This window comes from Heterocephalus glaber, unplaced genomic scaffold (assembly GCF_053883595.1).
Source record: "Heterocephalus glaber isolate CG9 unplaced genomic scaffold, H.glaber_assembly_v1.0 deba00001452, whole genome shotgun sequence".
NCBI classification, from domain to species: Eukaryota; Metazoa; Chordata; class Mammalia; order Rodentia; family Bathyergidae; genus Heterocephalus; species Heterocephalus glaber.
Window position 1 is genome coordinate 16,645,295 of NW_028258302.1, and position 25,987 is coordinate 16,671,281.

Sequence of the window (25,987 nt, forward strand, 5' to 3'; positions counted from 1 at the left end):
GAGACAGTCCCCGTGCTTAGCTGCCTTGTCCCCCAGCTGGCTTCCTCGGCCTTCTGCTCACTCTACCCCTTTCTATTTAGTGCCCCTTTGAGCTTACAGGCTACAGTCAGTTTCTATGGCTTGCCATATAAAAACCACAGATAAAGCAGGGTCCTGTGGCATGTGTCTACAGTCCTAGCTACTCAGGAAGCTGAGGCAGGGGGATGGTCTGAGTCCAGAAGTTGGAGGCCAACTGAGCAAGACCCTGTCTCGAAATATAAAAATGGGCTGGGGATGTAGCTCAGCACAAAGGTCTTGGGTTCAATGCCCAGAGCCCTCAACGCCCCCCAAAAAAGTCTCAGATAAGGAGAGAACACATACAAGCCACAGAGGTATGCTCACAAAACTTCTTTATGAAAACCAGAGGATTAGCAGTTGACATGGGCAAACATCAGCATGTCAGATGTGGGTAACAAAGGGAATCTGGGACAAGGCCCAGAGACCAGAAGAACCAGGAAGAGTCTCCACAGAAAAGTGGGGAGACAGCAGACCCCTGTTCTGGTCACATCTCAACTTGGCCAGTTTGCACACCTGAAGTCCTGGCCCCAGGTCCAGCAAACACACATGCACATCCTCTGAGGTCCCAGGCCCCAGCCAAGGTGAAGGTTTCTCTTATTCCCCCCTAGGTGCCACTTTCTCAAGTCTGCAGCATGTTAGAACCCCTGGAGAATTAAAACAAGCAATGCTCGACTTCCTCCCAGCCCAGGTCAGCCTGGCTCTCTGGGAGTGGCCCAGGTGTGGCATTCCTCAGAACTCCTCAGGTGACCTGGTGTGTGGCCAGGGCACAGACTCACTGCCCCACCTCCCCCACATGGTGCAGTGTGTGTGTGTGTTGGCGGGGGAATGCCAGCCCTTCAGATTTTTCAACAGAAAACCCCAAATTCCAGATAACATGAAATCTTCCAATTTTTAAATGTTTGTTCAAATATATGAAATTCTATGCTTATCAAACAACATATGTCTGCAAGCGACTAAATAGGAACCCATGCTATAGTCTCTTAAGCCTTAATACTTTGGGTGCTCTCGTCCACCTGGCCTTTGGAAATAACTGAAGTTGACTACAAACACACTGGGCCATGGGCCCCAGTGACAGGTGCACTAAGATGACAAACTGAGTCACAGGGAACGCTCTCTTCCTTGATCCTAACTTTTTCTTTTTTTTTTTTTTGTACCGGGGACCGAACTTGGGTCCTTGTGCTTGTGAGGCAGGTGGCGGAACCACTGAGCTAAATCCCTGGCCCCTAACTTTGTTTTCTTGAGCATTCAGCTGTGACCCACTGGGCTCCACCCCAGGTAGGTACCCTAGCATGGCCAACAACAGGGGTGCACATACAGCTGGGCTTTTTCATACTCTTAAGCTGCTCACCAAATCCTCTCTTGCCCCCCACCCCCACCCCTTTTCCAGTACTGGGGATGGAACCCAGTGCTTGGTGCATGCTAGGCAAGCATTCCACCATTGAGCTATACCCCCAGGCCTTTTTGAGACAGAGTCTCACTAAATTGCCCAAGGTGGCCTTGAACTTGCAATCCTCTTCCTTCAGCCTGCTGGGTGGCTGGAATTAGAGACACCTGTCACCGCACCAACTGTTTTGGCTTTTACTTACATTTAAAATGTGTCTTAAAATCATTATTATTGAGCACTTCCAGGTCACGATCCCCGCTCTGCGGTTTCCACGGCAGCTGAGGAGGTGGTCGGCTAGGCTGCTCCTCCTGTGGCCCCCTGGCCGCTCCTGTGCTGCGTTCCACAGCTGGGAAGCGCCTCCCGCAGGGACTGCTACTGTTCTAGATGCCCAGTTTACTTCAGTGAACAAAACAGACAAAAATCCACGAAGCTTATATTCTGTTGGAGGAGCCAGAAGTTAAATGTAAAATAAGATATCAATGCAAGCCTGAAAATAAAGTAATTTCTTCCTCCTGAGTCATGGCATATCAGTTATACAGAAATACCACCTTGGAAAAGTCTTCAGGAAAGCCTAGATGAGCTCAACCAGTCTCAGATCACCCCCGAACTTGCCCTCCAAGTTCTACTTCAGTTTAATAAGGCTATAAATTCAGCATTGGCTCAGAGGGTCAGGAACAGAGTCAGTTTCAGGGGCTCTCTAAATACATACAGGTTCTGCGATAATGTGTGGACTTTTGTATTGAACGATGTTGAATTCAGAGAGGTAACAAAACTTATTAAAATGGATAAACTGAAAATTGTAGTGTGCGATGGTAAAAATACTGGCTCCAATACTACAGAATGAATAGAAAAAAAATAGCTTTTTGATGCCATCTCCTGTTATTCATCGCTTTTTGAAGAGAAGCATAGAAGAGACTTTTTAAAAATTTATTCTAGCATTGCCGAAATGACTACACTGTGTTATACTATCAGAGAATTCTGGCAGAAAAATGCTTATAACTCTATCCTCTTACATTACCTTTATTACAAAGCATGAAGAAACATAATTTTTTTCTTAATGACAAATCAAAGTTGTCACCCTCCCGAGAACACTCTTTAATAAACTTATTTTAAACCTCAAAAGAAAATCATCATTATTATTATTTTTTGGTACTGGGGATCGAACTCGGGACCTTGCTCTTGCAAGGCAGGTGGCGGCACACTGAGCTAAATCCCTGGCAATCATTATTGTTTTGTATTATAAAATATTGTTTATTGTAGAAAGTTTGGGAATATATAATAAAGTATAAAGTAGAAAATGAAATTCACCTATCACTTAACTAGAATGATTCTGGGATGTTCTGAAAGAGGTCTCTGCTTCAGCTCGAGGGAGGCCCAAGAAACCTCCAGGGGGAACAATTGTTTGCTTTTCTCCAGAGCCAGGAGATTTAACACCTCCACGAGGCTGACCTCTTCGCATATCAGGCAGACTTGCAGAACCCCCTCATTTGTGAGGGCTGTGTTTCTTCTTCCTAATAATAATCACACTCCAATTAGAAGTCTTTAGGGAAGAGCCTCTGTAGTCCAGAGAACAGGTAGCTGGTGGCTGGAAGTGAAACAGGCCCTCTGGAGGAGGTCGCATGTGCCCTCTGGTGGCAGCTGGTGGGATGGCTTCAAGTGGTTCTCCAAATTGGGGCCCAGGATCCAGCCTCACTTGGGAACTTGTTACAATCGCAGCCTTCCCCACACTTTGTGCACCGGACACTCAGGGCTGGGCTCAGTGCTTTGTGTTGTAACAGGCTATTTCTGGCTGTTCTGATGAAACCTAAGATTTGAGAACCATGGTTCTAAATCAGCATGGGCCTGGTAGCACACTGGAACCAAAAGCATAGTATCAAAAGCATAGGCCTCTGAGAGCAAAACCACGTTCTTGATCAAGACCCACAGCCACAATCAGGAGAGGGAACTCAAAGAATGGGGATGCAGGGGTTGCTGGTACCAGGCCAAGGAAGGCCTGGTAAGGGTCACTGCCACACTTAGCTCCACCTCCCTGTCACTTTGAAGTGTCTAGAGGTTGTGGCCCTGGAAAAGAGTAGAACAGAAGAGAGCAGCTTCCCAACTAAACTGGCCCAGATTTCTTGGTCAGGGTTTAAAAGGTGCTGTCATGTGTAGCTAAGCCTGGGAATAAGGAGAGGAATCAGAGGTGTCCATCACAGCAGGGTGATCCAGCACCCGGAAAATCCACCCCAAAGGGATGTTAAGACCTGAACCTCAGGGAAAGGCAGAGGAAGTAAGGCAAATGTTGAAATTGGAAAGCAGAAACCCTCAAATTGAGCCCAAGGAAGGAGAGCAGAGAGAAAGGAAGTGTGGGCCCCTCGGTCAGACAAAAGGAGATCCTGAGACAGCCATCCAGCCAGATACCTTCCTGAAGGAGAGGTCTGACAATCTGATTACTGTCCAGGTAAGATCCCCGCACTCACTCTCGATGTGTGGGGCCAGCTCTGGGGAAGTCAGGTCTAAGGCTCTAGTGGGCTGAAGAATGGACAGGCCCCCAGCAGGTCCCCTGCGGCAAGAGCTCCCAGACAGAAGATGGGCTATTCACAGGGCATCCAGCTGCTTAGGAGATCTTCACACCTAGCTAAATCAACCAGGAGTTTGTAGAGAAAGTCTGGCAGGTGGGAGATGTCGTAGTAAATATGCTACTTCAAATCCTTCCTCTTTCCAGAAACTATTGTTTAGACTTGTCTCTCTAGCAGTACTATTACAGAAATGCTCCAATGCAGTTAAGATGCCTCATCTATTAATTGACCTTATTCATTCAATAATTAGTTATTGAGGGGGCTGGGGATTTAGCTCAGTGGTTCACCTGCCTTGCAAGCACAAGGTCCAGAGTTCGATGCCTGGTACCAAAAAAAAAAAAAAGATACAAATAATTATTTATTGAGCACCTACGGTGTAGCAGTAAATATTTTAGAGTTATAGCAGCAAATAAACAAAAATCTTGACTCTCATAGAGCTTATATTCTAATGGTGAGGAAATATTAAGTATAAGATGTCAGAGATTTTCATCTGCATGCCTCCCCTTCATCAAGCTCTTAAAAGGTTAAAGCCCAAGTACTGACTTTTTCTTGACTAGAAGAAGGTGACACCATAGTCTTCAGGTGAGGGATGTCAGCTCAGATGGGGCTTCTAAAACTATATGCAACCAAATCACCTGGAGATGTTAAATTGCAGATTCAGATGAGGGTGAGGGGATTCTGGGGAAGACTGAGATTCTGGTTCTAATGGGATAGTGGTGCTGGTCTGAAGTTGCCGACCATGCTTCTGAGGAGATGGGATTAGGAGTTGGGCTGTGAGGGACAGAGCTAAGCTCCAGGAGCAGGACTTCTTAGCCAGAGCCCTGTCCTCATCATGACTCCCTGATGCTGTTCTAAACTTCCACCTGGGAGTTGGCCCTGGGTTGTTTCCAGAGTGCTCTTTGCATCATGTCACCCATCTCCACGGCATCTCTCCTAAGCGGGAGGATAAGGAACAAGACTCCTCCAGGAAACAGGTCCGATACGTTGAGAAGTCAGAGACAGCAAGGGCAAAGCTGGAGGCAGTTTCCCTGCCTTGTCTACAAGCAGGGCCTGGCTGTGGCACAAGACTCTGCATAAACAAGAGCAGAGTAGGTCTCTTAGACAGTGGTGCCTTTGGCAAGGGCTGCCAGGCCTGTGAAGAAACAGGGTCAGGGGTAAACTGCACTGACAGTCACATACACCCAGGCGTTTAGTCTCAGAGGCCCTTTAACCTAGCCTGTCTACTATGGCCCATCTGAAAACAGTTTTCTAGTTTGGCTTCACAGAAATGGCTTCAAGTTAGATTTCTGGTTTACTTCTTCAGCAGCCTCTGGTGAATTTCTCAAGCAATAATATGATGGTAGCAGTTAGAAGTGTTCAGCTCTCCCAAGTAGCATTCCAGAGCCTGGAATATTATAGATGGGTGAACATGTGGAAATGGGATGGTAGGAGAGAGAACGATTCCTTTCCTTCAGGCTGGGAGCCACAACAAACTGTTCTCATTTTATAGGATCGCTCAGATCATCACAGGGAGGATGAACATATGACAGCTATTTCCTTCTGGAAAGTGGGAGATGTCAATAAAAAGAGGTTTTATCTGACCAGTCAAAACACAGCCCATTCTTCCTGTAAATATTTAATCATCTAGAATGGCAAACATTGCTTTATGGCATGTAATAAATTATAATGTGCTAAGATGTAGAGCCATTTTATGATGGGCTTAAAATAACAAAGATGACAACTGGAGATTTCCTTGGTGGAAAAGAATGTGACAATGAGAACACTCCAGACAGACACAGCCCTTCAGGGAAGGCGAAGGCAGAAGGCAAGGCAAGCCAAGCCAAGCCCAGGCATTTCTCTGAGGAATTCTGCTCATGGTACTGAGTATGGGTGTCTGCAAAGGCCTTCATGGCCAAGACTCAGAAAGGCTATACAGCAACAAGGATAGAGGGTGAGGTGCCAGGGGCAGAATTTTCCAAAACTCATGCCAAGATCAATTGTAACAATGGCCAAGAGAGGAAAGCACAGGCCAAGCGAGGCAGCTGGCTTCTCAGAAGATGAAAACAGTCAAAGCTTCTAAAAATAAAGGATTACGATGGAAGGGTTACCTTGAAGGTCAGTTCAGGATCTGTAGCAGATAGGAAACCCAACTGGGTACTGGTCACTAAATAGCCAAAGAAAATTCTGGAAAATGGGAGAGGATATGACATGGCAAAGTAAACTTGCTCTCAACATCTTACCAATGACCCCCTAGTCCCATCCCTAACGCTGTTTTAGGAAAGGAGGGCTATACCAGAAAATAAGACAGCTTTGGCTGTAACCAGATGCCAGAGAAGGGGGAAGTGGGGAGAACATGAATGAAAACAGATATGTCTTAAGTTAAGAGTAGCTAGCAAACCAACTGCAGTTCCTGGATAGGCATCTCCCAGACCCTGTGTCTGCTCCCTGCCCAGTGGGCCCGCTGTGTAGGGCACTGCTATCTGATGGGGAGACAACAAAGCAGTGATCATCTCAGCCCCACTCAGGACCATCTACCTTGCTGTGCCCTCCTGAAGTTAAAAAGGCAGAAAACTAGTTTTATCAGTAAGAAAATGTTTATTCTTTTGAACCCCACAGGGGAAAAAAAAAGAATGCAGCCAAGACCAAGTATTTAACGAAAATAGTGTCCCAAAGGCAGCGAAATGGGGGAAACCTCAACACAAAGTCAGTGACAATTTTTTATCTTTTTGCACAAAGATGAAAAAAATCTGACAATTCTGAGTAACACTTTCATGGTGACAATTACACAGGATGATTCAAAAATGCAAATGGCAGCAACATGCACACCTGGCTAAAGCTAGTTTTTTTTAAAATTCCAAAATAAGACCTGTGATTAAAAGGATGATTCTTTTTAATACTGCTATTTTACTGACTTGCTTGTCCTACTTAATTTGCTTTAAATGAAGACATACATGCCAATTAACGGGAAATTTTAGGACCATGTCCTTCCAGAACCCATGGCAAGGAAGCAAAAGCAATCTATTTAATTTTTCCTAGTTTCCAAACACAATCTTGCTTTGCCCCCTCTCCCAAGCCCTCCCCCCACCCTACCCTGATTTTTAAATACTTCCAAAAGTTGCTTGTACAAACACTTTTCTACTAACATATAATACACAGTTGAAACCAGTATCTTTGTGCAGTTTTGAGTTTAAAAGTCTTTAAAAAAAACCCTACTTGGCACAAGAGCTGAGGAAGAGTCAAACTCCTTTCAAGTTGTCAAACAGAAGATGATGAAAGGTGGAGAAAGCATAGTTAAATGAAATGAGGGGGGAAAACCTAGACCACACCTTTTATTAGCCATTGTTACAGTCTCTTGGACATGAACACCACCCAGCTCCCTCCCCAAGTTGCCTGCCTGGGGGCAAGCGTAGGACATCAGGTGTTTTCTATCAAAGGAAATGGAAGAGAGGCACGGTGCTAAGAACAGCCCATCTACCCGCCAGTTTTACAGCAGGATCCACACTGAGCTCGAAACAAGAGAAAAGATAGGTGACTGAAAAGGAGAAAACAGTTTAAAGTATAAGTTTCCTCTTGAAATGTCTTTTCCCAAGGCACTGTGAAGAAGACTGCTGGTAGCAATTTTCTAGGACTAAACACAAGGATGGGAATATAAATATTTCACACAATCCCTGTTACATTCTTACAGCTAGTCTTGTCACTTAAGTCTCTCCTTAGCTTAAATGATGTTCCTTGAATTGTTTGGTCCTTGGAGGAGTAATAAATTTTTGCTTTCTGTAATATCGATATTCATCTTCTTTAATGCAGTTATAAAATCAAAGCTGTTATTTTACCCTTTTACTCTAAAAGTTTTCATTATCATCCCACATGAATCCAATGTACAGTTTTTGCTTGCTTATTTAAGAAGAAAACAAGAGGCTGAAAAGCAAAAACTGCTTTTTTTTTCCTTCAAGAGGAAACTGTGTAAGAATGCATAAAAGGCAAAATTGGCTACTTGAAATCCAAGAATGGTTTTAATGGGTTGGCCGAGAAAAATAAACTGCAAAGTTCTGTGAGGTCTTCTAAAAAATTTACAAGAACAATTGATGGGCAATTCTAATCAGACTTGGATGTTATCTCCCCCCTTTTTAAAAATGACAACATATACAGTCCCACAAAATACAATATAAACTTTTTTATCTTGACTGCCAGAGACACTGCTTTGTGAGGCCTTTTGGTAAACCAAATGGTTGGGCAAATACACAGCTGGCCTTCATTTCTTCAGGGGCTGGTAGACAGAGGCATTGGGATCAAGTCCAGAGGGGCTGGTCTCCACAAATTTGGAAGAGTAGTGGGGGGAAACAGGGCTCAGGGGGCTGGTGGCAGCACTGTACGTTATGCTGGGCATGACGGCCATGACTTCGGCTATCTTCTGTTTTAGGTCCTTGATTTCCTGGTCTTTTTGAAGGATTTGTCCTGGAAGATCAAAGATTGCCATTAGTGAAGAGGGAGGGCTCACAGAACACAATGACCTCTTGAGCCAACCCCTGAAGAGATTCATTCAATTCAGCAGGAACCACTCTAAGGTCAGTGGTTTATAAGGACAGGCAAATTTCCTGTAAAGGGCCAAACAGTATTTTAGGCATTGTGGATCGTATTCTGTATCATAGTCCCGTCCCCCTCACCATGAAAAAATATAAAGACAACTCTTACTTAGCCTACAGCAGTACAAGAATAGGTGGCAGGCCAGACTGCACCGTGAGTCCCAGTTTCCCCTTGGCTTAAGAGGTAAAGAGGGATTCTGCTTATGTAGGTGTGACTAGAGTGAAGAAGTCACTTTCTAGGAGCCATATTTTGAAAGTGGTGATCACCTATGGGAGCCTGAAGAAGGGTGCTGGTTTTGAACTAGTGCTCCACCTCCTGAGCTGGAATTCCTTCCTGGGAGGATGGCCTATTCCTGAGTATCAGACCAAGAGATATAGAACTGAAGCCTGAAAATCAGTCATACCGGATCTCTTACAGAAAACAGAAGATGCTGTGGGATTGCTTCCCTGGTAGGATTTTCAAGTGACCCAGATCGCTCACCCTGCCTCTTGGCACACTGCCTCACTGCTGACTGCCCAGCTAGCAGTGGCTGGCTGCAGCGTTAGCCTACTCGGCCTTCCAGGACACTCTTCCCTCACTGTGCAAGAGCTTCGTGACCCAAGCAGCTCCACTGCCTCCAGGTCCCTTCCCTTCCCTTTTCAGGCTTCTCCTGTACTCTTTTCCCCTCTGACTCTCTCTCTGTCTCTCTCTTGTTTTTTGAGACAAAGTCTCGCTATGTAGCTCAGGCTGGTCTTAAACTCATTATGTAGCCCGAGCTGGCCTCCAAGTAGCAGCAATCCTCCCTCAGCCTCCTGAGTGCTGGGATTACAGGCCTCCACCACCATGCCCAGCCCCTTCTAACTCCTGAGGGTTGTTTCTACTTCCTCAACAAAGCTTTCCCTGACCTTCCCATCTAAAGCAATTCCAACTCATAGATTCTCAACACACCTTGAACTTTCCTTTCTGTCCCTTATTTTTTGTAACAATGACAATGGCTAACACATAAGGCTTCACACATGCCAGGTAATGTTCTAAGTGCTTACAGATAATAAGTTTTTTCTCTCTACAATCTTAAGAGGTAGGAATTATTATCATCATCTATTTTACAGATGTAGAAACTGAGAGGTTGCGTGGTTTGCTCAAGGCATATAGCAGCAGAGACAGCCAGGGTTTGAGTCCATGCAGTCTGGCTGCAGAATCCGCACTCTAACCTACAGCATTCTTGTGTCTCTTACAAATATTCCTTCAGTAATGATCTGTGTCCATCATCTCCTTGCTGGACCATGAGCTCCATGAAGGCACAGACTGTGTCTCCGCCCCCCCCCCCCCCCCGCACTGTTATCCCTTTAGTGTCTAGTCCACAAGAGGCTCCACAAGTTAAGTGTCTTGTTCAAAATCATTTCATTAAAGAGGAAGAGCAGGTCTTAAGCCCAGGACCATTTTGTTCCAAACCCCATGCAATTTTTATCATGTTATGTGGCTCCCTGTGTCTGAGAGGAAAGAACATTTAGGAGTAAAAAGAGGCTGCATGTGAGTGGCCCTTATTTTGAGACTGCTCATGGGTCCTATGAAGATGACAGTCTATCTGGAATGTGAGGGCTGGGTGGCATATATTTTAAAAGGATGTAGCAGAGGTGAAAGTCATTTTGTGACTAGAATGAATCAAATGATACAGAAAGGAAGGGGGAAAGCACCAAGGGGTTTGATTTGAATTACAAAGTTCGGTTCTTATTAGAATATTCTGGCAGGAAAGAGAAGGGAGGCCATGGGGAAGCAGCAGCGAAGAGCAGGGGAAAGGAACTGCTCCCTCTCCCTTCAGGTCCCCTAAGCCTCAAGTAAGCATCAAACATCCTCCTTCTCTTTGAACAAAATAAGTTTCAGATGAATAAAATACCTAAGGGCATCTGATATAAGAGCCACTGTACCTTTTCCCATGCACACTTAAGTTTGATTTCCTTAATCAGGAACATCCAAACGTCCCAGGAGCTCTGGAAAAGACCTTTCTTTCACCTAGGACTCCTGGGCTTGTGCTGGGAGCCAAAATCCCTTTGGCTCCTGAGACCAGGTGCTGCTTCACTCCAGGGGGAGTATTTTCCAAGCGTGCAAACCCAAGTAAGCTGGGATGAAGCACAGGGATCACTACTCCCCAGGGAGCTGAGCCAGGCAGGCAAAAAGCCCACTATTGGGCTGAAGCTGAGCTTTAAAGCAGGATTCTCAGGAACTTCTTGTTAAATGCCTTTCCCAGAGTCCACAGAAAGTGTACCTGATGCTCAACACCTCTAGCTCAGTCATCTAGGTCATCCAGCCAGTCCTGTGGATTTACTAACTTCTTACAACTTCTAAACCTCACCCTTTACCCCAAGGGGGTTTGGTCTCTCTGAGTTCCCACCGACTGATGAACCTCTTAGGCGGGTATCTGGGGATTACCACAAACCAAAACATCCAACACCAAACTCATCTTCACTTTTCTTTTCTTTTTATTTTGGTACCGGGGATCAAACTCAGGACCTTGTGCTTGTGAGGCAGGTGTGGTGCCACTAAGTTAAATCCCCGGCCCTCATTTTTACTTTTCATACCCTAAAGCTGTTCTGTTCTCCTTCCTTGGTTCCAGAAACTTGATTCTTCCTGCTCTCTCAGGTACCTCCACTCTCCATAACTCAGCTGTCTGGAACATGCCCTTGCTATCTTTATCCCCTTAGACAGAAGACAGTAACGGCTTCCCAACTGGCCTCTCTGCCTTCAATCTTATTTCTCCAATTCATGTTTCACACTGCTATTGATGATTTCCAGAATGAGGCCAGAACATATCATCCCCTTTCTCCGAAAAATGTAGAGAATATGTTCTCTAGTGTGGCTTCATTCATCATTCTCCTAACCTCCCACTCTTTTCTTCCAACCCTCAAGCTTGAGGCTGTTATTTGACTGCTCACCTGGATATTCCCAGTACCTTAGTACCTTATTTCCTTTGCTAACATTACTCCCTCATGTAACAGCCTTCTTCCCTGCCATTCTCTGGTCTCAGAATTCATCCTTCAAAGCCTACTTAATGTCCCTTCCTTCACAAAGCTCTCCCTGACCTCTCCTTTGTCCTTTCTAGGCCCTAGCCTTTACCTAATGGCAGATCTTTTTGCCCAACTCATCTTTGTGCAGCAATTCTCAAAGTACAGTCAGGCTTCCACAGGATCTAAACTACTTTCACAATAATATTAAGCCACTGTCTTTTTCATGCTCATTCTGTAATGAGCATTAAGTAGGGTCATCTAGAAACTAAGTGGAGTGTGAAATCTCAACAGAATGAATGTAGAAACAGAACAGAACCAAGAATATCTTCCATTAAAACAGAAATTAGAGATCTTTTCTCAATGTAAAACAATGCCACTTTTCTGATTATTTTTGCTCTGGAAATATAGTTGTTTTTCATAAAAATATTATTTATGTTAACATGTAATATATTTTAAATGGATTAATAAATAAATCTTTAAATTTGTTTCTAGTAGGTAGATATTGATAGATAAAATCTACATGAGCCTAGTATATGACTGTTCTGTAAGTCCCTGTTGAAATATTCTTTTCTATCCATTAGGTCAGTAATAGCGAATTTTTAGAGACCAAGTGCCTAAACTGCAACCCAAAACCCACTTATTTATTGCAAAGTGCTAACACTGCAATTAAACCTGAACATTGAGGTTTTAGTTTAGAAAAAACAACTCCTACATTAGAAGAAAAACATAATAGAGCTTTCAATGATACAAACAGCTCGCTGTGGCATGTGTGCCATAGGTTTGCCACCACTGCACTAGGCCAACTGAGTTTCTATAGCAGTCAATTACACAGTTAATCACTTTCTGGAACAAAATTCAGATCTGTTTTCATTATCATACCATGCCTCTATTTAGAAGCTTTCCACAGCCCCTTATGTCATTCAAAGTCCCAAGTTCTTTCCATAGGCCACAATCCTTCAGAACCTGTAACGCTCCCCACTTCTACCATAGGGCTTTACATTTGCTGTTCCCTGCCACGGAAGTGCTTTCCTCCAGCTTACTTACATGGCTCACTCACTCTCTCCCTCTCGGTTTCTGCTCATGTTCCCTATTAAGGGATCTTCTGTGCCTGCCATGTGAAAAGAGCAGACAGACACGCACACCCCTCCTCACCACTGCTTTATTTTCATCATCACACTTAATGGCCATCTGACATATTCCCTACTGCCTTATTCATCCTTTGTCCTCGCCAGGGCTGAATCCCTGAATCCTCAGGGACTTTCATAGCACCCAGCATACAGTAGGTCTTGATAAACATCGGCCGAGTGGCTGGCCTGCTCTCCAGACTCACCCTCAACTGCTCCAGCTGGGCAAAGCCAGGCTTCTTGGCCCTCATCCCCTTCCCACGCTGCTTCTTCACTGGGGCAACTACTTCTCACTGGTCAGGTCCCAGCTCTTCTGGGACACAGCCCTCTTCAACTCTCCAGACTGGTTTGATCCCTGCTTCTCTGTGTTCTCACAGGCTTCATGTACATTGCTACACCCGCACCATTTGATGACTGCAGTTTTCTACTTCCTCAACAACACTGTGCTCCTTGAAGGTAGAAATGCACTCTTCTCTATATGCCTTGCACTTGACATACTTTTGTCTCAAAATACGTCTGCAGCATGAATCAATGTGCTGACTCCTTCATTTCAATGGTGGGGACTTACTAAGCCACTTGAAGAAGAAAATGGAAATGCACTCTGGTTCGGAGGTGTAAGGGGAGGTGGGCTCTCTTCAACCCCGTGCATTCTTAGTCCCTGCTACCCGTCACCTCCCCTCCCCCATTCCCGCTGTTCCCCTACCCTGGGCAATCTCGAGCTGTCGCTTTGCGTCACCCAGTGCAGAGAACAGGTCCAGCTTGATTCTCGTCTCTGCGCTCAGGCTGTTCTCCAGGTGCTGTGTCTTGTCTTGCATGGCGGAGAGGGCTGACATTAACACTTCAGTGTCCTTTTCATTTTCCTTATACTTCCGAAGCTCCTATCAATATCATCAAGACAGCAATGCTACAAGGTAGTTTTGGCATTGATGCCTATAAATTAGCCTGAAATTACAAGTTAAATCCCACTATTCATGATGTAGTCAATAGACCATAGACTTGTGGTGTTTCATGGGTTTAGAACTCACTACTTAGAGCAAGTGTCCAATGTATTTGTATGGTGATATACTCACAGAAACATTTAGTGTACAATCACTTGACTGTGTGGGGCATGTGTCTGATAACAATGCGGAGTCTGCCTCCAAATCAAACACTGTTTTGAAAGCCTAACTCAGAAACAGAGAACTTTTTCCTTGCTGGCCACTTGCAATATAGCTGTAATTCTGTAGTCAAATTTGCTATAAATCTCCCTCTTAACCAACAGTAAAAACTAAAAGTGGGGGGCTGGGGATAGAGCTCAGTGGTGCAGTGCCTGACTTGCAAGTGCAAGGTCCTGAATTGGATCCCTGGCACACACACAAAAAAGTAAAAATGGGGCTAGGAATACACCTCAGTGGTAGAGTGCTTGCCTAGCATGCAGGAGGCCCTGGTTTTAATTCTACCCCCCGCTACGAAGTTCATTATTTTGATAAGGTAAATTGTAGAATATAACTTATAACAGTTGGTAATGTAGCCAGTAAGTATATATTTGAGTTCTTTTTTTCTTTTTTGGTTGTACTGGGGATTGAACAAGGGCCTTCACACTAAACTATATACCCAGTTCCACTCCCTACCCCATTTAAAGAAAAAAAATTTTTTTTTTTATTATTATTTGTTTCATTTTGGTTTTTTTTTTTTTATTAAATTCTTTTATTGGTACATTGTAGGTATACAACACAATTACATTTCTCACTGAGAACTGTACCTTTACATAATGCATCTTGGTTCTTATTTTTTTCCCATTCCTAGCCCTCCCTTCATGCCCTCCACCCTTCCCTATTTACAAAGACTTTATTTCCATTTCTCATCATTTGTCCTTTCCCTTCCTTCCTTTCCCCTGCCCCTCCCACTACCCCTACCCATTTGGACCTTTTTAAAGAAAAATTTTAAGACAAGGTCTCACTAAATTACTAAGTTGCCCAGGCTGAACTTGTGATCCTCCTGCCTCAGCCTCCCAGAATGGTGGGTTACAAGTATGTGCCAGCACATTGGGCTGGAAATAAAAAATTTAATTGCCATATGATATTCCTGCATGTATATATAGTATAATTTAAATAAAAATCTCCCATAGGTAAGATTGCTTCCATTGTTTTTACATTTATACTATATACTACTACATTGAACATCTCTGTATATCATTGGTGAGATCTTTATATCACTTGATCTTAGCCAAAAGGCCAAGAAACGATGAGATCTTTATTTACCTTAGTGTTAGATTCATAAAAAGTGAAATCTTAAAAAATACATATTTTCCTTTTATTTTGGTACTGGGGATCGAACTCGGGTCCGTGTGCTTCCAAGGCAGGCGGCAGAACCACTGAGCTAAATCCCTGGCCCCAAAAGTACATATTTTCTAGAATGTTCTACTTCCATCAACAATGCATGAGGCCTATTATGTAGCATCTTCACCAAAACTGATATTATCATTTAAAAATTCTTTCCCAATTTTGCAGGTGAAAATGATTTCTAAATTTAATCTGCATGTCTTTGATGATTAATGAAGATATACACTATATTCTTATCAGTCACTTGTATTTATTCTGTAAATTACCTGTTTGTGTCCACTGTCCATTTCTCTGTATATATGAGCTTTTCCTACTAATTTTATTAGCGATTTATATACTGTGAGTAGTAATTGTATTTGTTAAAGTATCTGCATCTTCCCCAGCTGATTTTTTGTTTCACCTTGTGATGGCTTCCATTGTTTTTCATATTCAGAAACATGCTTCTGTTTCAAGATCAAATAAATTTTATGTTTTCATCTGGCTTTTAAAAAAACTATTTCTTGGCCAGGGATTTAGCTCAGTGGTTCTGCTGCCTGCCTCACAAGTGCAAGGACCCAAGTTTGATCCCCAGTACCAAAAAAAAACCAAACCATTTCTTTTTTTTTCTGTATTGAATCCTTTATCTGGAATTTCTTTTTGTGTGTTAGCTGATAAGCTTCTGGTTTTATTTTTTCCCAGTTAGCCACTATTCCAGAGCCTTTTCCTGACTCATTCTCACCTTTCCTGTCTGAGGATAGCTTTAATACACACTTTAGGCTATGTCTCCATGTCACACATTCTACTCCACTAACTTGCCAGAAATTTTTTAAACAGAACCACACAATTCAAATTACTGTAACTTTATAATACATAACATTCATTTTTTTCTTTTTTTCTTCCGGTACCGGGGATTGAACTCAGGACCTTGCACTTGTGAGGCAGGCATGGTGTCACTGAGCTAAATCCCCAGCCCCATATGACATTAATTTTTTTTTTTGTATCAGGGATCGAACTAGGGACTTTATGCTTGCAAGGCAGGCGGCAGCACCACTGAGCTAGATCTCTGGCCTTGTATGACATTAATTTCAAATGTCACTTTGAAGAGCTGATGCCAAATCTGTGGCTAAAATACAAAGGCTAAAAAGTTGGCTATGTCCATATCCCTGGCACATTTCCTCATCATAGACAGCTCAGAACTACAGTCTGCAGGGCCCAAGAGCCAACCAGAGGAGTCAGTTCTTGGCATTAGACTAAGTGTTAGGGCTAAGGAGAGATGTGTGAGTTTCAAAGGACACTAATCTGGCCCAAAACCTGAAAAAGTTATATAAATCTACAGTGAGCCAAATCCTGATGTAAAACATGTCAAGAGACTGTCAACATTTCTGACTTGTATCAGAATCTGGCTATAGTAAATTGGATTTGAAATGAGCTGGACAAGATTAGAGCCTCAAATCTTGTTGTCATATACAGATTTTTTGATGCAATGGGATTTATTCTATATCAAAAGGCACTATATCTCTACATGGTAGCACAAAGCACAAATCTAGGCTAAAAGAAATTCAAGGATGAAAGAATCTAATGTTTCACTATTACCTGAACTTTCAGCTCTAGCTCTCTGATCTGGTCTTCCTTCACCTTCATGTCCATTGTGAGCTTCTTGCCCTCTGCTTCTAGTTCTCTGATTCGATTCCGTAAGGTTTCGGTGCACTCTCCCCTTTTGAAAAAGAAAAGAAAGAAATTTAAAAGACTATAGGTTTATAGTTTTCCCTTTGTATCCAAAGGGAACTGGTTCCAGGAGCCCCTGCCGACACCAAAATCCACAGATGTTCAAAATAGTGTAATATTTACATATAACCTACTAGATACATCTTCCTATATGTTTAAAGCCATCACAAGATTGCTTAAAAACCTAATACAATCTAAATAGTTGTTATACTGTATTGTTTAGAGTAAAAGACAAGAAGAAAGTCTGTACATGCTCAGTACAAGCATGATTTTTCAAATAGTTTCTATCTGCATTTGGTTGAATCTGTAGGTGTAGAATCCAACAGATATGAAGAGATGACTGCACTTACAGTGCAAAATCGATATTTCCTTATACTCCAGGGTCTGTAAAGGATTGGCTTTTGGCTTATTTGATAATTTGAACAATGACCTAAAATAATTATTATTGTGTGTCTACATGTGGCAAGCCCTAAAGTAGGTTCTTTATCCACACTATCTTCAATCCTTTTAACTGCCCTCTATTTTCTAGATAAGAAAACAGGCTACCTAGATTAACAGGAGTTCAAGACCTCCTAGCTTATAGGTCACAGAACTGGGATAAGAACTGCAGTTTTCTCACTTCCCAATCTGGTAAGCTTCCCACCAGGCCCATGGTGACCTGAGAATGCACAGAGCAGAGCAAGGTAGAACTAACATGTACCATCTCCACCAGAGGGCAATAAACTTAAAAATCCTTTGTTTTCCTACTTTTGAGGGGTTATGTATTAGGAATGTCATCTTTTTAGTCACAAAGCTTCTGTGAGCTTGGAGTAAACAAAAGAAGGGAGCAGCATTAGGCTGCTTCTCAGGGCTAAGATAAGGATGAGCTAAAGGACAGGGAGTTGTGGCCAGCCCAGAGCTGCTGAATTGTTCAGTGTTGAGGTTCCAGAAACAATTTGATGAAGAAAGTAAGTGCCCTCTGCCTACCAAGGATCCAAGGGAGAGATGGCTTATAAGCAGAGACAGTTCCACATAAGTAACAACAAACAAGGACTATTCAAGGATAAGACCAAAACAAATAAGCTTAACTGGAAGCAAGAGGGATTCAGGAGCGATAAGAAACTGAGTGGCTGAATCTCAGGCATGAAAGACACTAAACCATTTGGTCAAGGAACTGCTATATCCTACTTGGTGGAAAGTTTTAACAAAGAGTTAAGGAATTAACAAGGAATGAATTCCAGAGAGCACAGGCCACATTGGATGACTGTTTGGGAAAAACTATAATAGAAGAAATAAAAATAGGTAGGAAGGGGATAAGGGAATCACAATTTAAAAACTGTACTTTTAAGAAAAACTATAGCTTCAGGACACAAAAGTTACTCAGGTTACAAATCCTTTTTCCTTTCTAGCAAACTCACTCTAAAAAAATTCGTAAGGCTTTAAAGATACCATAATCCTATAAATTGGTTTCTAGGCCCACTGCTTTTTGCCTGCAAAGTATGCTTCCTCCCACAGACCTCCATCTTCAAGGAAGCAATGCAAATGGGTTACATTCTAACCTAGCCCACCATCCTGAGGACAACCCCAAGATCAAGCTCACTTAACCCCAAACTCCAGACTATAATGCATGTCTTTCTTGAGAATCTGCACTCTCTTCTGAATGTGTACTCTTAAATTCTGCCTCAAAAACCTTTCTAATGCCTCTCACTGATGTATCCTGCAATTCTTTTCTGTGATGTAAGACAGCAAACTTATAACCTACCCATGGGTCGGGGGAGCTGAGGTCCCCATCTCTCTTTGGAGGACCTCCTCAGATCCTATCTGGTGACCCAAGTTCCTGTGAGTCTGTCTAGATGCAGATAGGCCACAAGGCTGAGCCACCTGTAGTCTAGAGTCTGAGGGGTAGGAGGAGGCATGATCACACCACAGAAAGAGTTCTCACTACGTGTTGTTAATTCCTAAAAGGTGAAATGATGATTCACCAGTTATTCTGCAAATGCCAGAACCCCAAAGAAGTCTATGAACATGCCAAAGGTTGGCAACTAAATTATCTGTTTAATACAATAAAGCAAAACTCTAGGAAAAGCTACAGTTGAGTTCCACCACACAGATACAAATTAGGAAAAAAATTAACATGAGATAATCTAGCTTCACTTTGCATCTGCAAACCCATAACTGACCCCAACCATGCAGACAGACTTCACTAGTCGAAGAAGAAAAAGTTTTAGGAAAGTGCAAGGACCCGAGTTAGATCCCTGGTACCAAAAAAAAAAAAGAAAAAGAAAAAGGAGGAAGAGGAAGAGGAGGAGGAGGAGGAAGAAGAGGAGAGGAGAGGAAGAGGAAGAGAGGGAAGAGGAGGAAGAGAGGGAGGAGGAAGAGGAGGAGGAGGGAGATGGTGAAGAAAATAAAAAATAAAGCTCTTCACTATTTTCTCTCCTTACTGGAATTCAGGTGGCAGTTACAGATCAGTTTTTGGAATACCTAATCTAGGTGTACTTTTTAATGATATAAGATATAGTCCACAATTTTCATCATTCCACAAGTTTAACTGCATCTATTAGAGATTAATTTTTCACCTTTTTTCATCTCACTTGACAGTATGCTGATATCCAGAAAAGTCTTGAACTAGTCAGTACATAATACTGTACTTGGGTAACCAAAGTGTTACCTTTCTTTCCTTTTAAGATTAAAAACTCAGAAACACCTACACTTAAGAGTGAAGAACAATGACAGCCCTATAAAGAGAACAAAATTCCAGATGGGATCTCTTATAGCATTTAGTGATCATCAATCTTATTGAAAATGACTGAAACCTTCTCTAAGCAACGCTTAGTATGGTGACTCCCTCACCTCACTTTCTTTGAGGGATAAAATCATTATAAGACAAGCTGGTATATATGGAGTTGAAACCAGCTAAGAAAACATTACTTAAAGCAATCCATCCACACATGATGGTTGTCTGTCCAATCCTACCCAACGCATCAAATTCCCATGTCTGTCTTGGGACAAGGAATGCCAATCCTGAGTAAACACTCAAGATGACATGGACATACCTAGATGCAGCAGCAAATGCAACAGCTCGGGCAGCAGTGGCTTCTTCTAACTTCTTCCTTTTTTTCTCCTCCATTAACTGCTTTTCTACAAAACTTCGGGCTTCTTGCTCAGCTTTTAGCTTTTTCTCCAGCTGGCTGATATTCTGCTTGTCTTTTTGTTTCATTTGAACAGCATTATGTAACCTATATGGAAAGAGTTGTCATGCAAAGCCTTACAATTAGAAATACTACAAAACCCTTGAAAAACATGTTTTTTAAAAAAACCATTTTAAAGTCAAGTAAACAGGAAGTTTGAGCAGCAAATCATAAATATCAACTCCCAGTGTGCTCAGAGAAAATAATGTATTATTTAATAATTTCTAAAAACCAGTAAGACCCAGATTCAGACGTACCCTCTGCTCTATCCTCTCCTCTTAAGGTAAGTGATCTATAATAGGCAGTCCAGAATATAGGATATAAGCAGTTCTAACAGAGGGCAAGATAATTACAGGACTAGCTCCAGTGTCTCAGAGCACCTTGAAAGAACTTCAGTGAGGTCAAAGAACCACCGATGAGATCAGTTCCACCAAAAATGAAACAGGGGCAGAAGGAGGGGGTCTTTGTTTTCCTGAATACAATCATGCTACAGCCTTTCCTTTCCAGTTATGAGATGGTTTCTCAGCATCCCCAATCAATCTCTTAGAGTCACTCACAGCTTTACATATCAATGCGAGGTGAGCTTATCATTAAAATGTTCTTTACAGTATTCATCACTGCTAGAACAATGTTGTTCAGAAGCAATGGAGAGGCTTTTTTGCCTGTAATACTGTAGCTTTGGGGTTACACTGGTTACAAATGTAGAACTGCTCCTTTAACGGAGAAAGTCTGGAGCCTATAACAATGATCACTACAACCAACACACATTGCTGGGATTAAAAAAAAAAAAAACACCAAACAGCGCCACATTGGGTCAACAGTATTCTAGTATGAATTAATGAAAAGCTTAAAAGAATTGACCCAGAAGAGCTGGCTTACTGCCTTGTTCTTCAAAGTGCAATGTCATATTTTAGCTCCACAAGCAAAGTAAATATAGCTTGATCATCTGTAAACTGTCACACAAAGGAACAAGATTTTCAAATTGCAGCAAAACTGCTTCTTAACAATTTTACTTACCATAGAAGCTCAATAACTATTAAATGAGATGAGAAAAAACAGTAATACTAATAAACGGTTGCAATGAAGTAAATTTTGTTAGATTTAAAAATCTGGTACTACATTGTTTTAAATATTTTATTTAAAAACTTCTCTGCTAAGTAAAGTCCCTTTGCACCATGTATCTTGTGCTCCAATCCCTGGAAACATGAGAAATAGTGAGGCTATGAGGTTCGCAAGGTGCACGCACTTGTTCTGCAGCAGCTCATTCTCCTGCCGGAGCTGGCCCATTTCTGAGCGGATCCCTCGTTCAGTGCTTGAGAGGGAGCTTATCTGACTGCGGAGCTCCTGTTCCACTTGCCTGCTGGCTTGCAGGTCAGCCTTTAACTTTTTAATGTCTTGTTCCAGCCTAGGAGAAGAAGAAATGGAGCATTTTCGTATCAGAGAGGGCTCCCCCAGGGCTCAGTGAGGAACCTGGCTGAGGTCCCACATTGCTGGGTGGATAGTAGAGGCCCCATTGGACTCTTGTCTGCAAATTCCTTAGTTTTATTCTGATTTCATCTGAGTTCCCACCTCTTCCCACTAGGGTTAACTTTTGATTTCCCACAAATGTCTGTGACACTGACAAGTGAAGGAAATGCTTGTGAATATCTGAGCTGCAAAAAAAGGAGGAAGGGAAGGCAGAGAGATGGCTGCTAACTAAGGTCTTCTCCCCAGTGGTGACTTTTCCATGCCTCCCAGGAAGGGAAATATGTTAAAACAACTAGCTTATGACCCACCACTTACTATTTCGAGATACTCTGGTAGATCAGACTCTACTGTCTGAGATTCCTTTCTATCATGGGCCTAGAAGAAAAGAGTGTTTGTAAATGTACCGTGTGCCAAAGGGGGATCAGCAAGAAGGAAAAATCTCCCATGCTTTCACTGAAAGCAACATGGTCAAGCAAGGCCATGACCCATCCTAACGGCTGACACTGATAGAGGAGCTGAGAGCCTCTATGCATGGTTCCAAAGTAATGGCCTGAGAAGACTTAATTGACCTTGATAGATAGCAGGAGGTTCAGGCTGATTGACACAGGTCTCACTTTAACTTGGTCTTAAACACCCCGCAGAAAAGAATAACCACAAGAGGTATAAAATAATGCCATAGTAATAAAGGTAGACATAAAAAGGGGTTCCAGTCACTGACCCCTTCTGGCAGTTACAAGCTCTACCAGTAAAAAAACTATGGTAAAATCTATAAGAGCTCAGCTAGAGTTTTATATTTCTTAGTGAAATTTGTTCTTCAAACTGTCTCTTATCTTCTTACAGCTGAAACTAGAGACTTATGACAAAGTATCAGACTTATATCTCTCTTATCAATAAAAGAATCTAAGAGTCAGCAGGTTATAATCACTATTTCAATTTCTAAGTGTGAATTTCTCCCCAACCTGCCCTTTCATTCTAGTGTGTTCATGCTTAGATTATGCTCTAATTTCTTAAATTTTGTTTATTCTTGCCTAGAGGCTGCCAAACTCCAAGCAGTCATACAAATGGAACCAATGACAAATGTGCTAGACTTCTTTTACTGGGATTCACCAGATTGACTCTGTAAATAGCTCATAACTGCTAAACTATACAATAGGTCTTCTATGCTGGATTCTAAAGTCCCCTGCACCTTCTCCTTATCCTCTATGTGGGAGGCTATTACTAGTTCCTCCTGGTGGAGACCCTTGTTGGCTATATTCATAGCAGTCCTGCTGACCTTATAATTTGGTCCATGTATTAACTATTTCTTTGGCTTTGTCTCCTCCAGAAGCTATACGGCTATACGGCTATGAAGATAACAATGTCTGGCACCTATCAACGGCCTTTAGATAGACTCTCTGCAGAGTAACTCTAACCCTCTTTAGCTGGAAGTAGCCAGAAAGGTCTTCACCCTTTGCCCCCTCACAGCAGTTAGGGGTACTTCTTCAGAGGGGGGAATACTGCAGATAGGTAACTTAATTAGATATCTTGTAGGCAGTTAGACAGGGCCAGGCCAGGAGGAGCCAACATGGAGGACAATCGAGACACGTTCACTGAAGGGCAGAACTGTAAAAGGAGAGAAACTACACACCCTTGTACTTCCCCTGGGGAATAAATAGCAGTGATTGATATTCTAAATAGGTATCAATCACCTGGATGGGGGGGTTGAAGTCTTAACCCACCCTCTCCAGGAAATATCCCTGACCCACCACCCTTACTGAAAATCCTTGTATGCTTGCTATGTGACTTGCTCCCCCATTTGACCCCCATTTAATCAATATTACCTGGGTGACTGTACTTGTAATCTTATTGGTTGGTCATGGTTTTGTCCCACCTCATGCCCACCTTGTAAATTTCCATTGGGTCTTATAGTTTTGGCCCACTTTGTACCTGCCTCACCACATGGCTTTGCTGTATAAAACATCTTTGAAACGTGGGGTGGGTGGGCAACCCACTTTCCAGTCCCCCTTCTGTCTTTCTTAAACAGAAGCTTTCTTCCTCCCAATAAATTCTTCCTATTCTTAAAAAAAAAAAAAGAAAATAGTGTTTGAAATTGCAAGCCTCCTTGCTAAATAATGGTTACACTTTTGGTGATTATGGCAGAAGGGCTCATTAGACTTAACAATAATGAAAAATGGAATGAATTACATGCTCTAAGAATTGTAAGAAGACTCCATCTGTGTTATGGCTTGTGTCTAGATGTCCCCCCAAAGCCTCATGCAGTCACAGGTGGGGCTTTTTCAGAGGTGGCTGGATCTAGAGTGTGTGATGCTGGGATTGATTCATGGTGCAATGCTAAGATCAAGGGTACTTGGATTAAGAGTGTAAGTGCTACCCAACCTAAATAGTCTGGATAAGATATATATGAGACAGAAAGAGCTGTGGTCATCCCTTGCTTGCTTTGCTACCTTCTGTCTGCCATGAACTGTTTCTCCTCTTTTTTTTTTTTTTTTTTGTACCAGGGATAAAACTTGAGTCCTTTCATTTGCAGGGCAGTCAGTGGAACCACTGAGCTAAATCCCTGGCCCCTGTTTCTCCTCTTTGATGTCTATCTGCTATGCCACCCTGCCTTGGAGCCAGCTGACTATGGACTAAACCTCTATTAACTGTAAGCCAAATAAACCTTTCCTCCCTTAATTTTGGGCATTGGGTATTTTGTCTCAGTAATGAGAAATGTAACTAAGACAATCTGCGAACTAAAGCCTATCTTTTTAATTCCTTATTTCCTCCTTCCCTCTCCCCCCTCCCTCCCCCTCCTCCTCTTCTTCGTTCTTCTCTTTCTCCTTCTCCTTCTTCTTCAGATTGAACCCAGGACCTCACGCACACCAGCAAGTGATAAACCACTGAGCTACATCCCAAGTCCAATCTATTTTCTTTACTACAATAATAGTTTCATTATAAGGTATGTATCGGGGACCTATATGCCTAAAGGTAAAGGATCAATAAAAAATGCAAACTCAAGTGCCAGTTTTCATGGGAGGATTTAACAATTTCATTGAGGCCTCCAAAATAGATAATTAAAATGATTCAATGATGACACAAGGAAGGCTATAATTTAATATGTGTTACAAGAAATAACTACTATTTAATGAGAATGGTGCCAGGCACTACTCTACATGTTTTAATGGTATGAGCTCACTTTAATCTGTATAACTATGAGCAAAATTGCAATTATTATTCTCATTTTTCCAGATGAAGAAATCCAGGCTGGGAAAATCTTACAGCCCAAGATCTCCCAGGCAACAGGCCCAGAGTCCATTCTCTCCACACTAGGCCACCCTGCATGTGCATCATCCATAGCACCGGACAGGCAAAACTGTTACCAGCACTCTGTGGAGAAGACTAGCAAAGGCTTTGCAGAGAGGATGGAAATTGAGTTGGGCTCTGAAGGCTGGACAAGATCTGGAACATTCTAAAGGAGGGTGAAGGGGCAAAAACTCAACATCAGGAAGTGTCACATATTTGGAGGCAAATGCTCAGTCTGACCTCTAAGAAAGGACTGTACTGGAAAAAGTGGGGAAGAGTCTAGTAGATGGGAACTGGACAGTAGTTCTGAAGGTCATTCCAAGGATGTACTATGTCACATTGAGAAGACACTTTTTCAATCAGGATACAAACTTACAAGTAGGTTAAAGTCAGTTTGCTCTGATGAAACTTTGTTTTGGTGCTGGGGTACTGAACCTAGGGCCTCACCTACACTAAGCACAGGATCTGCTAAGACATACTCTAGCCTCTGACAAAACTCTTATGCATGTCACTAATCCAACATACCAAAAGAATCAAGATTTTTGGAGGGCACTTGCGCTCTTTCTTTAGAACTATCAGCTCCACAGACTAAGTCCTTACAGATGTTTATTAAATAGCATAAATCCCCAGGGCCTACCACAACGATCAGTGCTTAATAATGTTGTCAGGACTAGGGATTTCGCTCAGTGGTTTTGCCGCCTGCTGTGCAAGCACAAGGACGTGAGATCAATCCCCGTAACCAAAAAAAAAAAAAAAAAAAATGTTGCCTGACCTCCCTTAGAAAATGAAAGAGCAGCTTTATTTCCCCATCTACCATTAAGGAACTTTAAAAAAAATCTCAAGAACCAGAAATCATGAAATACTGATGGCCATTTACAGGTGGAAGCCACCAGTCCCCCTGTCTATGGCCTGAAAACATGGCCTAGAAACCTTGTATTCCAGCACTGTGGCCTCTCCGGACACAGCTCAATCCCTTGGGAAGGGTCACAAGTCGACACCATACCACACTGTTCTATTTGCCAGGGTTATTCCAGGTCAGTGTACTCTTGGAAATGCTCTGAACAATTACAGACTGGCATTTATACCACTGCCACACACTGTCCCTCATTCACCTGAAGTAACCCCAAGGGATATATTCCACAACAGGTAGATGCTGTCAGGTTATCTCCATTAAGTTTGTCCGAAAACATGTTAAGAAATTTATCTTTCTTGAGATGTCAATTTCACAATTGGAGGGTTCCATTTTTTGGTAGAAAAGGTGAGTTTTTAGATGAGAATGGGGTTTTACATTAGTTTAGTAATGGGATAAGGGGGTAGGGTTCTGATACTGATTCTGTGACCCCAGCCAAGGCATGTAACCTAGGCCTCAGTTTCCTCCTCTG

General features: G+C 42.6%; 1 protein-coding gene and 1 pseudogene across 2 annotated transcripts in view; one reads left to right on the plus strand and one right to left on the minus strand.

The window, feature by feature from the left end:
* Window positions 1-1,819: 1,819 nt before the first annotated feature.
* On the plus strand, window positions 1,820-2,568 carry LOC101698363 (transcription initiation factor IIA subunit 2 pseudogene; annotated as a pseudogene).
* A 5,401-nt stretch (window positions 2,569-7,969) lies between these two features.
* Window positions 7,970-25,987, minus strand: part of Maco1 (macoilin 1) — a 64,055-nt gene continuing 46,037 nt past the window's right edge. Inside the window, exons 7-11 of one of the 2 annotated variants that reach the window (XM_004850610.3) lie at window positions 21,103-21,261; window positions 19,722-19,904; window positions 16,558-16,678; window positions 13,368-13,542; window positions 7,970-8,430 (exon numbers count right to left, since the gene is read on the minus strand). In XM_004850610.3, coding sequence (XP_004850667.1) covers window positions 8,228-8,430; window positions 13,368-13,542; window positions 16,558-16,678; window positions 19,722-19,904; window positions 21,103-21,261 — 841 coding nt within the window. In that variant the 3' untranslated portion in view covers window positions 7,970-8,227. The remainder of the gene's footprint in view (window positions 8,431-13,367; window positions 13,543-16,557; window positions 16,679-19,721; window positions 19,905-21,102; window positions 21,262-25,987) is intronic. The other variant, XM_021263084.2, reaches the window with a different exon arrangement.